The sequence below is a fragment of the Blastomyces gilchristii genome (assembly GCF_000003855.2).
Source record: "Blastomyces gilchristii SLH14081 genomic scaffold supercont1.16, whole genome shotgun sequence".
NCBI classification, from domain to species: Eukaryota; Fungi; Ascomycota; class Eurotiomycetes; order Onygenales; family Ajellomycetaceae; genus Blastomyces; species Blastomyces gilchristii.
This window is the reverse complement of record NW_003101667.1, coordinates 656,003-672,516: the sequence shown is the minus strand read 5'-3', so window position 1 is coordinate 672,516 and position 16,514 is coordinate 656,003. Positions and strand designations below refer to the sequence as shown.

Below are 16,514 nucleotides of genomic sequence, written 5' to 3'. Positions count from 1 at the left end.
ATAGTCAAGCTGCTTTAAAAAGACTTAGAAACAGTCAGATTCATAATGATCAAATGAATCTTGAACTGATTTTAAACTCTGTTTTGAAAATTCAAAAGAGAAGAATATTAAAACTGATAATTCATCTACACTGAGTTCCTGCTTATATAAATATTCATGGCAATGAATTGGCTGATTCAGCTGCAAAAAAGAGTTCAGAATTAAGTAGATCTATTGAAAGAATTATGTGCTGATCTTTTATAAAGAGAAAGATAAAAGAATCTTGTTTAAACAAGTGAAATGAAAGCTGACAGAAACAAAAGAAGAGTATACATTATTCAAGATTTGAAACAAAACATAAGTGAAAATCTTGTTCAATCAAATGTAAAAAGAAAATATTCTCATCTATAATACAGCTGAAACTAGAACATGGCTAATTCAAATCTTATATACAAAGATTTGATGATAGATTTGATTCAATAGATTGCTCATTCTGTAATGCAAATGAGAATCCTGAGCATATTGTAATACACTGTGCATTATACAATAGTCTCAGAGTCAGATTGAAAGAGAAGTATGATCTAAATCAATTAAATATGAGATTCTTATTCTCAACTGAGACAGAAATTAAATACTTAATTGAGTTTCTATCAGAAACTCAAGCAGCTATAAGAAAATAACTGAATTCAGAAATATCTGAATATGAAGAGAAGGAAATTGATCAGATATAGTCTGTTAAAACAGCTATACACTATCTTTTAATAATTTGTTTTATTATAGTCTCTCTTTACTTTACTTTTTCCTTTCTATTCTTTTCTATCTATCTATTTCATGTGTCTATCTGTAAGAATAAGTGCTCGCAGGCGATTATTCGGGTGTTTGCAGCTTGGCGTGATATGTACTGTTAACTACTAGAAGTATTCACAGTAGAAAGATAAAATATAGAGATTAAATGTATAATAGCATTCAAGCTGAGTTGTGAATAGTATTCATGAACTCCAGTCTATATAGTTATGTGTAGTCAAGGGCTGCTAACTCTATTGATTATGCAAGAGATAGAAATAGAGGTAAAGAATCTGTGAGAAGTGAGATTTCTTACATATTCCTCCCTCTCTAAGGCTTTATCTGTGAAGCCTTTCACTGTGTGACTTCATAGAATCAGCTCAGCACTGCAGTGATACTCACTAAAAACCCTTCATATCTATAAAAAACCTCAGTGAGAAAAAATCCCTTGTTACTGCAAAGAGAAAAGAGTCTGTCACTCAGTTTCTTATTTCATAAGATTCTTTGTAATCTACAGATTCTTCTCTGACTATCACACAGATTCATCTTGCACCTTTCATATAGAAGAATTCTGGTTGACTCTCAATCATTTTCATGAGATTCTTATATGATCATCACACAGATTCATCTCACAGATGAATCACTCTCTGTGAGATCATTCTCATCAAAGAGAAGTATTTGTGAATTGATCTTTCACTCATTCACATAAATCATTGTTCTTTGACACTGTAGAATTGTGAGGAATTTTTCATTCTTTTATCAACTCTGTAGAATTGTAGAATCAAGATATCTGTGATCTGCAATCACTCTTTATAGTCACATAGAAAGATTCAGGCCTGCAATTCATAATCACTCTTTATTTACTAGAGTGATCTGACTGTTTCACAGAATCACTCACAGTGTAAGCAAATCTCTCTAGAGTAGTATAAATATCCCAGATCTGTCTATGAAATCTCATCTTCTTTTTCCTTTTTCTGTAACAGCTTTCATTCTTATAAACTGTGAGTATTCTTATTCATCTGTGAAGTATTTTCACTCAGATAATAGAGAGAGAGTGTTTCTAATAGTATCTACATATTAATTCAAGAACTTTTCAAGAATAAAAATTTTTTCAATTTCAATATCTTTATAAACAATGTCTAATCATTGCTAAGCTTCTTATAAGTGTCTCTACAACTTCTCTAATCACTTTTTATCAGCTGATGAAGCAGAGATATCATCACTCACAACAGTGTCTTCATCTCTCTCAGTTCTGTCACTGCACCCGATCTTCAGGCCAGCAGCCAATCTCATGCCTCTCTCAGATCAGTTTCTGGCTTCAAGCAGTGCAGTCTCCTTCTTTGCTGTAAGTCTTCTCACAAGTAATTTCTTACAGATTCTAGCTGATAGTTCTTGTAAAGCTCTCAGTGTTGCCAGTGTCTTCTGTGGCCCTGTGAGCCTACAATCATCTCTCCTCTGCTCACATAATCTCTGACCAGGCATATGCAAATATGTCTAGATTCTCTATCAATGGTTCTTGTGCCACGGCGCATTTCTGCAATTTCATTATCAATGAGAGATGAGTCTCTGAGTACTTACAAAATCTGAGTAATTAAGGCAATGTGAATGCTATGAATTTATAACAGAAGTTAATCTGAGCAGATGAGCCTTCTCTCTGCATCTCAATTGTTTCTGAGCTGAATACTTCAGTATAACTGAGAAAGCAGACACAGCTTCATGAGAGATATCTGATTACATGTGCAGATGATCAGCTCTCAAGGCTCTGTCACAACTGCATACACTCTGATGTTCAGCTTCTCTGAAGTCTGTGCATTTCTGACAGCCTTCACATCAAATACAACAATTGTCTGTATCACAGACATGATACTCCCTGCTTCTTTGAAGAAGAAAATTGATAGTTGTAAAGAGATTGAGTGTTATAAGTGTTGAGAATGTGAGTGTGAGTTTTCTTTCTTTTTTCTTTATTGATCTCTAGATTGTGTTCACAGCTCTGTTTGTGTTTTCTTGTTTTTTTTTTTTTTTTTTTTTTTTTTTTTTTTAGCTTTAATAAGAACATGATTTCTTCTTCTCTTTGCATATGCTGCAGACTGTTCATCTCAGTAGAAACTCATCATCTTGTAGACTAGAGTTTATAAATAACAGTGTTAATGTCTTTGTTATAACCAGGTTCTTAGTGAAGACTGTGTCATTCTGGCTTGTCAGAATTCACAGTATGAAAGTCATGTCTCAGCTTCTGCAGATGTCTTATCTGCTCAGATGATTCTCAAGTGAACTCATCTGTCTTGTCAGAATACTCTTATCACTGAACCTTGAATCAGAGCTTGTAATCTCACTTCTCTGAGTCAATAATCTCTTTAATCTGATATTCTCTTTCACTCTCTAGTATCTTATAAACAGGGTGATGAGTCACAGAATTCTCTTCTGAGAATTCCTTGTATTCATGAAGTAAAGAGACATGAAAAATATTATATATCTACAACTCAGATAACAGTTTCAATCTGTAGAACTATAAGCTAATTTTCTTCACAATCTTATAAGACTCTGTTCACAAGAGATTCAGCTTCTTGCTAGATCTCTGTATGATGATGTTTTCTAAACTCAGTCAGACTCTATCATCTTTCTTAAAACTCTTTGCAATATGCTTGAAGTTATAGTATCTCTTCTGATACTCTTGAGTCTTTCTCAAGAATTCACAGGCTTTCTCCCAGATCTTCTGAATTCTCTCAGCCTGTTTACAGACATCATCACACTCTATAGTGTACTCTCGCGGGTCTATCAAGATCATCTGTGAATGAGTCTCAGTGAGTATCTCAAAGAGGATTTTATCTGTGCTGACATGCTTTGAGTTGTTGTATATGAACTCTGTGAGTGATAATCAATGCACTCAGTCATTCTGATTGTAATTGACAAAGCACTGCAGATACTGTTTCAATATACTCATCAGATATTCTATCTGATCATCTGTCTGTTGATGAAAAGTCATGCTTAGATCTCACAAGATCTTCAGTATAGTTATCAGATCAGATCAGAACTTCTCTACAAAGATTGATTCTCTGTCTGAGACAATATTCACAGACAATTCATGCAACTGAATCACATCACAGACAAAGATATGAGTTAAATTCTTTGACTTCAAGTTCTTGCAGGTGAGTATAAAGTGTGTCATCTTGATAAAGTAATTCACTATCACCAGCACACTGTTAAAGCAGGCATCATATATGTTCTTGCTTTCAGAGAGACTTACAAGAGCATTCATTTCTAGCTGTTCTCAAGGTTTCTGTGAAATGAATAGAGGAGTAAGTTCTTCATATGATCTGAATCACACTATTCACAAATTCTGATAAATAATATAAGAATTCACTATCTTCTTCACAAGTTCTTACATCTTCAGTCAGAAGTATTTTCTTATAAGTAACTCATGAGTTCTAGTATCTGTAAAATGACTCACTAGAGAAGAGTCATGATGCCATTTAATGAGTTCTATACATAGAAACTCATTCATGAGCACATAAATTCAGCCCTCTCTTCACAAGAGATTATTTAAGTCTCTTCAATTCTTTATTTCTGCAGAGTTGATCTCTATTATAAGCAGTTTCTGAATATGCTGAGCATATTCATTCTTCAGTTATAGTTCAGACAATCTGAATAGAAGATCTTATAAAGACTTATACTCTGTTTCTTCTTGTATCAGGTCTTCTGCAGTGCTTCTCAAAGCTCATAAACTCTTCAGATTATAGATACTCTCTTCAAGAATTCTTGCAGAGATTCTCAGAGTATTGACTCTCAGTGTTATAGAGAGTAGTTATGCAGGCTTCTTCTCTCTCTCTTCTTTCTTCTCTTATGAGAAATTGAGAGACTCTTCAGTCAATCTCTTCATAACACTCAGTTCAAGCATTTCATGAAGCTTTTCTGCCTTCTCTAGTCTCTCTGTGTCTGTCACTCTGGTCTTCTTAATATAGTCTGGTCTGTAAGAGAGTCTGTTCACTGAGTTCTTAGTTTCCTTGATATATTCTATCTTGAATCAGAACTCACTCAGTCTCTGAGCTCAGTGAATCTACTGCTGTGAGAGTTTCTTGATTGAAGCAAACTGTTATAAGCTATCATGATCAGTTCTAACAGTAATCACTGTTACAAGACTCTTAAAATAGTGACATCAGTGATAGAAGAATTTCACTATTATAAGAAGCTTCTGATCATGAATATTATAGTTGATCTTCACAGATTACATCTTTCATAAGAAAAAGATCACTGAAACTCAGTTCTTATTTAACTGTAGTTGTGAGACTATTTCTGAAATCACAAAGAAGAAGACATCTATCTTCAATCTGATTAAGAGCAAGAGATCAAAGTGAAACAGCATCACTGTGTCTGTGAATATCTGTTTTAATCTTGCAAAGACTCTGCAAGCTTCTGAGATAAGAAAGTTTTCACAGTTCTCTCTTCTCAACAATCTTTTCATTCTTCATTTACAGGATAACTTCTTCTTATTTTCATTCTTCAGCATATCTGTAAGAGTCAAGAAGATTCTTATGAATACAAAGATAAATCATCTATAGAAATTCACAAAGCTTAGAAAGATCTGAATCTCATGAATACTAGTTAACTCTGATCATGATAGAATAGTCTCAATCTGTGAAGATTTCATCTGAATATCATCTGCAGTGATTACATATTCTAGAAAATTAATTCAATGAGTACTGAAGTTGCACTTCACAAGCTTAATATACAGTTCTGTCTCATCTAAGATCTTCAGCATACTTCACACATGCTCAGTGTGTTCTTCCTTCTTCATGAAGTACATCATCACATTATTCAGATATATTATCACAAAGACATTCAGATATACATGAAGTGTTTTATTAATGAAAGACTGAAATATCACAGAAGCATTAGTCAAATCAAAAGGTATTACTAGATATTCAAACAATCTCAGTGCAGTTCTGAAGACAGTCTTTCATTCATTCTCAGACTGTATTCACAGTCATGCATATGTATTGATCACATTCAGTTGTATGAATATGATAGCTCTTATAAGACAGTTGATCACATTCTCAATCAGAGACAGAAGATAGTGACTCTTTATTATCTTGAAGTTCAGATTATGATAGTCTACACACAATCTGAGATCTTTATTCATCTTCTTCATAAACATCACAGAGGCTTCTATGAAGATCTGTGAAGATCAGATGAAGTTATTCTTCATATTCTTCTTCACATAGACTTGCAAGATCTCTGTCTCATGATAAAAGAGCTTATAGATTGATTCTCAGAAGAGTTTCTACTCTTCTATCAAATCTATTATCAGATTCTTCTCACAGTGAGAAGAAAGCTCAGCTGTCTTTACTGAGCTGAACATCTCTGCAAGATCTCAGTATTTCTCTGATATCTGAAGCTCAGTTTTCATGATTATGAAGTTCTCAGATATTTATAAAGTTATTATATAGATGAGCTTATCTTCTCTAATCAACTCTGCAGCATCAACTGATTCTATCTCTATGAGTGAGTCTATTAACACTGATTGAAAGTATAAACTTAACTTACAGACAGCTATGTGCAGATTGTGTCTTTAAAGTTATACAAGTCTCAAGTACATATTATCTGTGATATCTGTGATAATTACAGTTTCTGCAAATCTTCTTCAGATTCTGAAGAGATCTTGTAATTCAAAGATGACTCTTGTAAGTCTCTCAGTTCTCAGATCTGAGTTCTCACACCCTGCTTATTATAAGAGCAGATTCTCAGTTTTCATCACTCAGCTCATTTACTCTGTGAGCTTTAGAGACACTACAGTGACCTGAGATCCTGAGTTCATCAATACTTCTCATACTTGTGAGACAGTAGCACTGCAGCACAGTCTCTTCTCATAAGCAAGCATTTTCATCAGAGAAGTAACAGATTCAGGTGTCAGCTTCAAGACTCTTAAGAAGGCTGTTGCTGACTCTGTCTATAACTCTTCAAATTTCTATTTTAGTTTATTCAGACAGTTTGTGTGAAGATGTTCTGATTTAGAACAGATGAAGCAGAGTCTCTTTTTCTTAATCTCTCTATTATACACTCTATTCACAGAAGCTTGTGAAGCTCTCTCTCTCTGCTCAGCAGTCAGATACAAATCTCTCTGTGTCTTATTATCTTTCTCTGACAAACCTGTTCTCTGTTGTTCTGACTCTCACAGAGTCAGTCAATGATTCACTCTCTGTGAGTCTGTGACTCTCACAGTGATCTGCAAGCAGTGAATGAGAGTCATCAGTTTCTTCAGAGTTAAGAACTTAGAGTCTTACTCAATGAGCTTGTTCTGCATGTCTTTATTCAGTCTCTTTATAAACATTATTATTCAGATCTTGTTTCAGAGCCCTGTTTTCACAGACTTCAATTCATATCATAATTCTATAAAGTACTGTGAGTAGTCTTCATCAGATTTCTCACCTCTGTTTCTAATATTAATGATCACAGTTCAGGTGTTCTCTGTCTAGCTCACAGAGTCTCTTAACTTGTTCTCTAGATAGATCTTGAGAACAGATCAGTAGAATCTCTTATAATCATTCTCTAGATAATTCAGTCAGTTCTTGACTTCAGTGTAGTAGAGGCCTGTCATCATGTAGATAATAACTTCTTTATCTTTCATATTACATAGCTGAGCTTGTAAGTCAATTTCAAATACAAACTTACAAAAGCTTTTATAGATTGTGATTTAATAAGTGATCTTAAGTGATCACAGCTTAAGAAAGTTTCTTTTCAGTTCATAGATGTCTCTGAAGATCATGTCTAGAGACTCAGTTTGAGAGTGTTTACAGACAGTAAGTATTTCTTGTAGAAAAATAGTGTAATTCTGCAGAAGATACTCAAGAATGTTCTTCACTGAGATTAATTTATTCATGAATTCAGAGAATTTCTCTGTCACAGATGCAGAGAATAGTGTTCTATAAGTGATTGATAAGTTCTCTGAGACTTCTTTCATAAACATTATTCATGATTCAGATGACTGCTCCTGAGTGCCTGCAGTAGAGTTTGCAGAGATTGAAGTATGTGAGTTTCTAGTCCTTTCAGTCATAACAGATGATTGCTGACTGACTGAGCTTGAAATGTAAGAATAAGTGCTCACAGGTGATTATTTGAGTATTTACAGCTTGATGTGATATGTCCTGTTAACTACTAGAAGTATTCACAGTAGAAAGATAAAATGTAGAGATCAAATGTATAATAGTATTCAAGCTGAGTTGTGAATAGTATTCATGAACTCCAGTGTATATAGTTGTGTGTAGCCAAGGGCCGCTAACCCTATTGGTTACGCGAGAGATAGGAATAGAGGTAAAGGATCCGCGAGGAGCGGGATTTCTTACACTATCTTTAAGACTGTGTTCTCTTTTCTTTTGTCATGATGTTGTCAAATGGTTTCAAAGTATCAGAAGCTGTTAAAATACTGCAATTTGTAAACAGTTTTTGTATTCTGAGCTGGAACTTTCTGATTTTGCATATCTGAAATTAGTAAATGTATAATAGTTGACTTTATAGATATAGAAAAAACTCTGAGAACTAAAAGTTCTCAGGTAGATGTCATAGTCTCTGACTGCATACATCTATAATTGAAGAATAATAATAATAATAATAACTTACTGCTAATGAACTACTCAGTATGAGTACTACAATGACACTTATTATAAGAACAGAGAGTTATCATCAGAAACACATACAATGTGATAGATAAATGAATAGAAGGTGTTGAACAGAAGAAAAAGCAGAAATCTTGAATAAGATGATAACATTCAATGATGATGATAATGAAGAAGATGATTGAAGAATGAAAAAAGTTAGTGAATGAGTGATATAATATAGTGAAAGTTTCTTTGTGAGAGTGTAAGAAGAATACTAGTTAAATCAGAAATAGACTGTACAATCATGAACACTAGCAGCGCGTTAATTCACATGAAGCTAGAGCTTATATCATGATCACATGAGTATGACTGAATCTGATGAGAGAGAATGTGATTCAGAAGAACATACAATCACTGAATAATAATACAGCTGCTTTCAAACATGCTTATGAATGTAAAGAGGTTATAGCAGCCACTAATTAATTTAGTATAATATATATAAGAAGCTAGTGTATATCTGTAATTGTATGCTGACTCAAGCAATCTTTGAATCACATCTTAAAGAATTCAACAATTGTTAATATCTCTTAATTATGAACATTATACCTTCTCTGCATGAGTGATAACTTCTTGAAGAAGAAGGTCACTGATCTTCATTCACAGTATCTTATAGACTCTGTGAAAAAGTCTTCTTTCACAGGCATTTCATTGCCTGTATTTTCAGAGATTATTATCTCTCAATTCTTTCAACATTGAAAGGTCTCTGATATCAACTGTGAAAAGATTTCACAGATCTCATTCTCAGATGCATCAGTCTCACACTGACTGAGTAAGTCAGAATTAAAGTTATTCAGCATTGTGATATCTGTAACAGCTTGTTTTAATTCTGCAAATGCCTGTGCAGTGTCTTGAATAAGAATAAACAGTCTCATTTTTCTGTCTTTAACACTTCTCTTTAACAGATCTGTAAGAGAGGCAGTAATTCATGAATATGTATAGATGAATCATCTATAGAAATTCATAAATTCTAGAAATATCTGCATCTCACAGTACATCTGCAGCATCAGCCAGTTCTCAATGATGAATACTCAGCTTCTGTTCATTGAAATATCATTAATCTCAATAACATAATCTAAGAAATCAATCTTCTGTATATAGAATGAGCATTTCTCAGTATTTGTATAGAGTTAATACTGTCTCAAGTAACTCAACACTTCTTGAATATAAGTATCATATTCTTTCTCTGTTTTTGAGAAGATTAGAATGTTATTTAAGTATACTATACAGAAGATGTTAACAAGGCCTCACAGTGTCTCATTTATATAGATCTGAAAGTTAGCTGAAGTATTACAAAGATCAAAAGATAAAATAAGATATTCAAAATTACTGTACTTGATATAAAAAGCTGTTTTTCAAATATTATCTTTGTTAACTCTGATTTTATGATAAGCATTCTATATATCAATCTTTGAGAACATCTTTGCTTCAGATAATCAATCAATCATCTCATCAATTAGTGATAATAAATAGTAATTCTTAACTGTCATCTTATTAAGGCCTCTGTAGTCTATGCATAGATGTAGTCTATCATTCTTCTTAGATATAAATAGTATAAGTGTCTCTGTCAGACTCTTCAATGAGTGTATTCAGTTCTTTGATTACACTTTCTCAAGATATTTGCACAGAACATTCAATTTCTTTACTGATAAGTTGTAAAGAGGTCTGTACAGCATCATTATACTATCTTCAAGATGAATCTTATATCACATCTTGATGTCAGAAAACTTTACTGCTTTTCTTTCTAAAAAGACATTCTTATAATCTGTAAAGAGACATCATATTCATTTATCTTCAATGACAGATACTGCTGCTAATCTTGCAGTGAGAATGATAACTTCTTCATCTATTCTCAAGTCTCAGTCATCTGCTACACAGTATATCAACTCTATCTTTTTCTCAAGATTCTTGAAAATGAAACTCTTCAGATTTCTCTATCACTGTCTCTTTATTAGTGAGACAGTACTATCATATCTAGACTGACCGTGTGACCGTGTCTGGGACCAGGACCAAACTTTACAGTTGTCATGTTGCCTAAAAGCATTACTCCTGGTCATGGTTTGTGTTCATCACATTGATTCCAAATCATGTTATTTCAAATATTAAAGATCCCAGATTCACTTTTCAAATAAAAATCTAGTCTCAGATAAAGAATATGTTTGAATTCTTAGTCACATTTTCATTCTGATCTCATTATTGAAAATGGCATCAAATGAGATCATGAAATCATTTCTCACTCACATAATATCATAACATAGTACTCATTTGTTGAAAATTCAACAGAGAGTGTTACTAAATATTATTACTTTTCTGAATACAGATTATAATTGATATCATTTTAATTAAAAAAAAATATAAAATACAAAAAAAAACAAAAAAACAAAAAATAAAACAACAATAAGAAAAAATCACAACAAAAAAAAAAAAAAAAAGAGAAAGAAAAAAAGAAGAGAAAGAAAAAAAGAGAAAGAAAGAGAAAGAAAAAAATAAAAAACAAAAACAAAAAAAATCAAGATCACAGAGCTGCAGCACTCTCAAAATAATCACTTCTCAGAGTCTTTACAATGTTTATCATCAACTGTGTATCTCTCATAGTGAGAGTAACACAGCTGTGATGAGTCAATATCTTAATATCATCTAATAAATAATCAGTATATATCTGTATAAATGTGAATAATTAGAAAACATACACTTAAAAAGTGTGATCAGAGTGAACTCTGCTATTACTTGAATAATATCAAGAATAGAATACTGAAATTGATGATTTTCTTCATCAATTTCCAGACAAGGTATGTAAAGATGATCTTGAGAAATATAAGATTCTCTGACTTCTGGTAAAAATGAATCTCATGAAGAGACTCTATTTTCATCATATCAGAGACTGAGTGTTATCAAAAAGTATTACTTCAATGCACATGCACTTACTGCAGTGATTCATCCTCTACACATGTGACTGAGAGTTACAGCTTTCTCACGCTGCACAGCTCTCTCTGAGATGCTGTCACTGATTTGCAACTCACACAGTCTCTCAGTTCAGCATGCACTGCACATATACAGCCCTGCATACTGAAGCTGTGTTGATCATTATGGCCTGGCGTGGTACTTGCTTTTCACAGGCCATGTTTCATTTGATTGAGGAGGGGGGGGGATGTGACTGCTGTTTTATTTAAGAGGGAATGAGTAATTGAATCTGTAGAAGATAATTTGGTTTCTTCTGCATTTGAAATTTGATTAGTCTATACTCTTTAATTTGAGAGTTTCTGAGAGTGTTTTAATAGTTTTCATACCAGCTTGAAATTAGTGATTGATTGAAGAAGAGAAAAGAGAGAAGAAAGAAATGAGAACAACTTATCTTTATAATATGAAAACAGAGAATTGCTGTAATCATTTGTCCTAGCAACAAAGATCTGTTTTCTGCATGTATCTCTGATACAGATTATATGATAACTGTATATAAAGAATATCAACAGTGCATGCATTGAATGAAGATAATGTTGCTATACAACACTGTAGCTGTTTTTATACATCTCTGAAAGCTGTTAATATTTTCTTTGAGTCTCTTTATATTTGATAAGTCAGTAATATATTTCAATGCACTCTCTCTTTCATTATCATCATTATTATCATCATCATCATTATCATCACTATCATCACTATTATTATCATCATCATCATCATCATCATCATCATCATTATATCATTTCTGACTGCCTCTTCTGCCTTCATCTCTCTTCAATACTCACTGAAACCAATCATGTCATTCTTCTTCAAATATTCTGCAGTCCTGTGGACCACCAAGGCGTGTGAGTGCTGTCACAGATTGAAGAGAGAGAAGAAGAAGGCATTTAAGCAAGAGGAGACAGATTGCAAGATATGTTATAATGTCTTGAAGAGACTCTGTAAGAAAGCAGAATGATAATGATTTTAAGTAACACTTATGATAGATTTAGACTGAACTAAGTATAGAAATAATGTGAATAACACTACCTGTGAGAGATTGAAGAAGAAGACAGTGAAGAGTCTCATACAGTAGTGATAAGACCAGGAGAAGTTCTGAGAATGATTTAAGATCAAGATGAAGAGAGAGAGAGAGAAGAAGAGTGTTACTGTAAATAAGTAATAACAGAAGAAGATTGAGAGAGTGTTGAAGTGAGAGACAAAAAAGTCAAAACTGATAAGTTTTTTATTTATTAAGAGATAATGATTTTTAATAACACTTCTGTTCTCTAATTGATTAGCAGAAGCTGACAGAGAAGGAGGGAATTGAGACCTTGTTCAGGTCTTGAATGTGCTTCATAATTCAGAACATTGAGAAGACAGTTCTACTCTCTGAGCATGTCAATCTGCTTGCTGCTGAGATGGAACTCGAGGCAGCAGATCAGGAAATACAGGATTTTGAGACACAGATTGATCTGACTGAGAGAGAGCAGTGAGAACTCTTCTCTGAGAAGACAGTGAAGAGAGATTTTAAGATGATTATCATCTCAGATAAGGAGAAGAAGAAGAAGAAGAAGAATGAGAAGTAAATTATGAAGAATGATAAGAAGAATGAGAAAGAGAAGAAAGATAATAAGTAGAAAAAGTTTTTTTCTTTTTATATTAGTTAGTTGTAAGTTCATAATTATTAATAATTAAAATTAATTTTGAGTTTTCAAAAATTATTGTACAAGTTGTAATCAAGTCAGGAATAATATATATATATATATATATTTAATTATCATGATTCACAAATCACTATAATGTATAAGTATCAACATTTTTTCAACATTGATATTCACAATATTAATATATTTTTAATGATATTATCTAATAACATAATTTGATAACACTCTCTTTCACAATATTAATATATTTCAAGAAATGTGATAGAGATTAATCAAGATTATTTGTTTACTTTTATACATTGATGATATTCAATCTGAGTTAGTACTAAAATTATAACTAAGCTAAGAAACAAGATTATTTTCTCTTATATTAATTCTTCTTACACATATCAGTGATTAGTTATTGAAAATAAATTATTATCTTTCTTAAATTATTATCATATCTTCTGAATTCACTTCTTTCATTTCTTTTACTTCTATTGAAGATTCATAAACTCTTCAAGAAATCACTGTGAATTACAAAGTCTATGTTATTTATGATTCAACACAGAATACTCTCTTTTAATTATGATGAATGACTACTTCATTCTTCACATCTGATTCCAGGTCATGAAATTTATGAAAAACTCAACACAAACACTGAGATAAACTATGAAATAATTATCAACAGGTTGTATTGCAGATTACTGAAGAGTCATCTCTCTGCTACAATCACTGCAACTTCATTCAGAAACATTCATCATAAACTGATCATAACTCTGAAGAAATTTTCTGACATCTGAAGTCATCAGAATGCAGACAACAAAAGAAAAATAATCAGAAAATTACTACTGAGCTGGTAAGTTACTTTATCAGATAATAATTTTTAATAATGCTAACTTTCTAATTTGAAGAAAATCATGTGAAAATGATTATGTATCAGTACTCTGATTTCATAACTTCTGTGACGTGATGGAACCGAAGCGGTGGCTAGTCAGTGATGTCATATAGAGATAGTTATTTGAGAAGCTGTATGAGTGAGCTTGACTATCTTACTTGAATAGTGAGCTTGTAGACTACAGAGTTATTGCAAGAATATCACAGATATAATACTTAGTATACTAAGAAGATTGTATAAGAAACACAGTAACTCTTGTATATCTTTCAGTAGAAGAAAAATGAATTACTGACTTCTTTGATAAGAAGTCAGTATCTAGCTATTCTATATAGATAATAAGTGAATACCCTTCTTTCATTCTATGAGTGAGAATAGTCAGAGTGATATCTCAGTGATGTCTCACTGTTAAGAAAGAGTAATCTGCTGATCTTGTATAGAAGCAGAATTCTTATATTCATCAATTGAATCTTTCTATGATATATCTGAATGATATTATAGAGTAATTGAAAACCAGTTCAGACAGAATGAAATCATTCACATGAAAGCAATAAGCTGTGTGAAACTGCAGCAGAGTCTTGATATGACTGAGAGTATGACAATGTCCTTCTCTTTAAGAGCATAGTTCTGATACTCTCAAGATTACTGAATTGAGAGTTATCTTTATTATATAGCAATGATTATTAACTGATTGACAGTGTGTATGCTGTATGTAATATAAAGAAATAGATGAGTTTTTCTGCTAACTGTATAGGTCTTTCTTTTCTCATCTTTGTTCAAATCAAACATATGATAAGTGAGTTCCTTATATATTGATTTAAGATGTGAAAAATGTAGTTAATAAGTGACTTACAGATCTCTCATCATATTCTGTTCTATATATGAAATTCTCTGTAAAAGTGATGTGTTTTAGAGACAAAGCTAACAGTAGTGATAGGATTTTTTGAAAAGATTCTTCTTCTCTATAACACATTTTTCTTTTCTTCTCTCTCAATTGTAACAGTGAGTGTATGAGAGTATTGTTCTTGAAAGATAATAAAGGGCTTATTCTGATGTTTTCTAGTGATTAAACATCTTCATGGTGCGGCTGCGGCCTCCATGACTGTCAAGAAAGCCAGGTTGAAGACAGAGATGATGGTGTCAATGAGCTGCAGGAGCACCACTTCCATTGCCACATCTTCTCCCTCTCCTGCATCTCTTGCAGCCGCAGTGGTAGTAGCCGCGCCTTGCAGTGGGGTGTCATCCCTTCTGCCGGCCGGTTTGTCTGCATCCAGTCCATCCCCTGCCCCCCCCACCGCTGTTGCAACGCTGCCCCCCCTCCCAACCAACACAGTGATGTATGACTCTGTGTGATCATTCAGAGAGGACTCTGAGGAGAGCTTGATTCCAGGGACAGTGGCTCTGAGAAGCTCAATTCATAGTTCCCCTTCTGTGGCACGCCTGAGCCCTGCTTGAGATGCTGCTGAGTTGGGTCCGCAGGATCCTGTGGTTTCTTTGTCTTCTCCCTGTGAGGAGGCTTCAGTGCAGCCTCTGACCAGCATCACCACTTGTCTGCACTGCACTAAGCAGCTGAAGAAGAGAGAGATTTTATACACTTATCTCTTCTCTCACTTCTGTTATTTCTGTTGTGTCTGTAACAATAACTCCTGCCTCTCTGTAAGTATTATCTCACAGAAAGATGTTGTATCAGCTCTGACAAGAAGCTCAGATACCTAAGCAGTATAGAGTGAGAGTCTCAGAGCTCTAAGTGTTGATGAATTCTGTCAAGGCTGAGAAGGTCTCTCTTACTTGTCTGCAAAAGAAGATGAAAGCATGAGTCTCTGAGATGAAAAAACACCTCAGAATGACTGATCTCAAGAAGAGATCAGTCAGTATCACTGTTGAAAGCACTACAGAGATCAATCACTGATTGAAGAGAATCTCACTTCAGTTGAAGCAGATGACTGAAATGTTTTATAAGTTGATAAGTTGATAATTTCAGCATCTCTTATACTCTTCTACAGTATGCATACTCTTCTACAGTATACATGCTCTTCTGCAGCATGCTCTTCTATAGCATCACAGCACTAACTTCTCAGCAGGCAAAGATATCAGTGTCAGAAACTTCAACAGTGAAGAATGAGTTTGATGAGAGTGTGATTATTGATAAGTAGACTCTAAGATTCTCTCTTTTTACTTTTTCAGTGAGCTGCAGTCTCATTAGAATAGCAGTGACTCACAGATTAATAATATTAATCTTTTTATTAATTTCAAATATTTCTTTTCTCTAACTGCTTCAGGAATTTTACACTTGTATAGTCTCATTAAACTTCTAAAAAACTCTTTGAGAGAAAATAGAAGAAGAGTGCTACAGAGCTCATAAGACATCAGCTCATTATCATGAGATCATCTCTAAAAAAACCCTTTGAGAAAAAATAAGAAGTTTTAAGTAGTATTTCTTACTCAACATCTCTGATGTGTAATAAGATGATCTTTACTAGTCATCTCATAGCTTGCAATCTCTTTCTTAGCATTTTTCAAATACTCAAGTGATTCTCACAAATTCTCTGACAATGAATAATCTTTTCATTTAATGAGATATTGAAGCTTGTCATAATATATTCACTTATTCAATATTTTCTTCACAAG

At 33.2% G+C, this 16,514-nt stretch overlaps 1 protein-coding gene across 1 annotated transcript; it reads right to left on the bottom strand.

The window, feature by feature from the left end:
- Positions 1 to 14,962: 14,962 nt before the first annotated feature.
- BDBG_06831 (uncharacterized protein) lies at positions 14,963 to 15,700 on the bottom strand (the record flags this gene model as incomplete). Its single annotated transcript, XM_031722791.1, has 2 exons — positions 14,963 to 15,287; positions 15,675 to 15,700. 2 exons carry the CDS (start codon positions 15,698 to 15,700, stop codon positions 14,963 to 14,965), a joined length of 351 nt encoding a protein of 116 aa, XP_031579780.1.
- Positions 15,701 to 16,514: the final 814 nt, after the last annotated feature.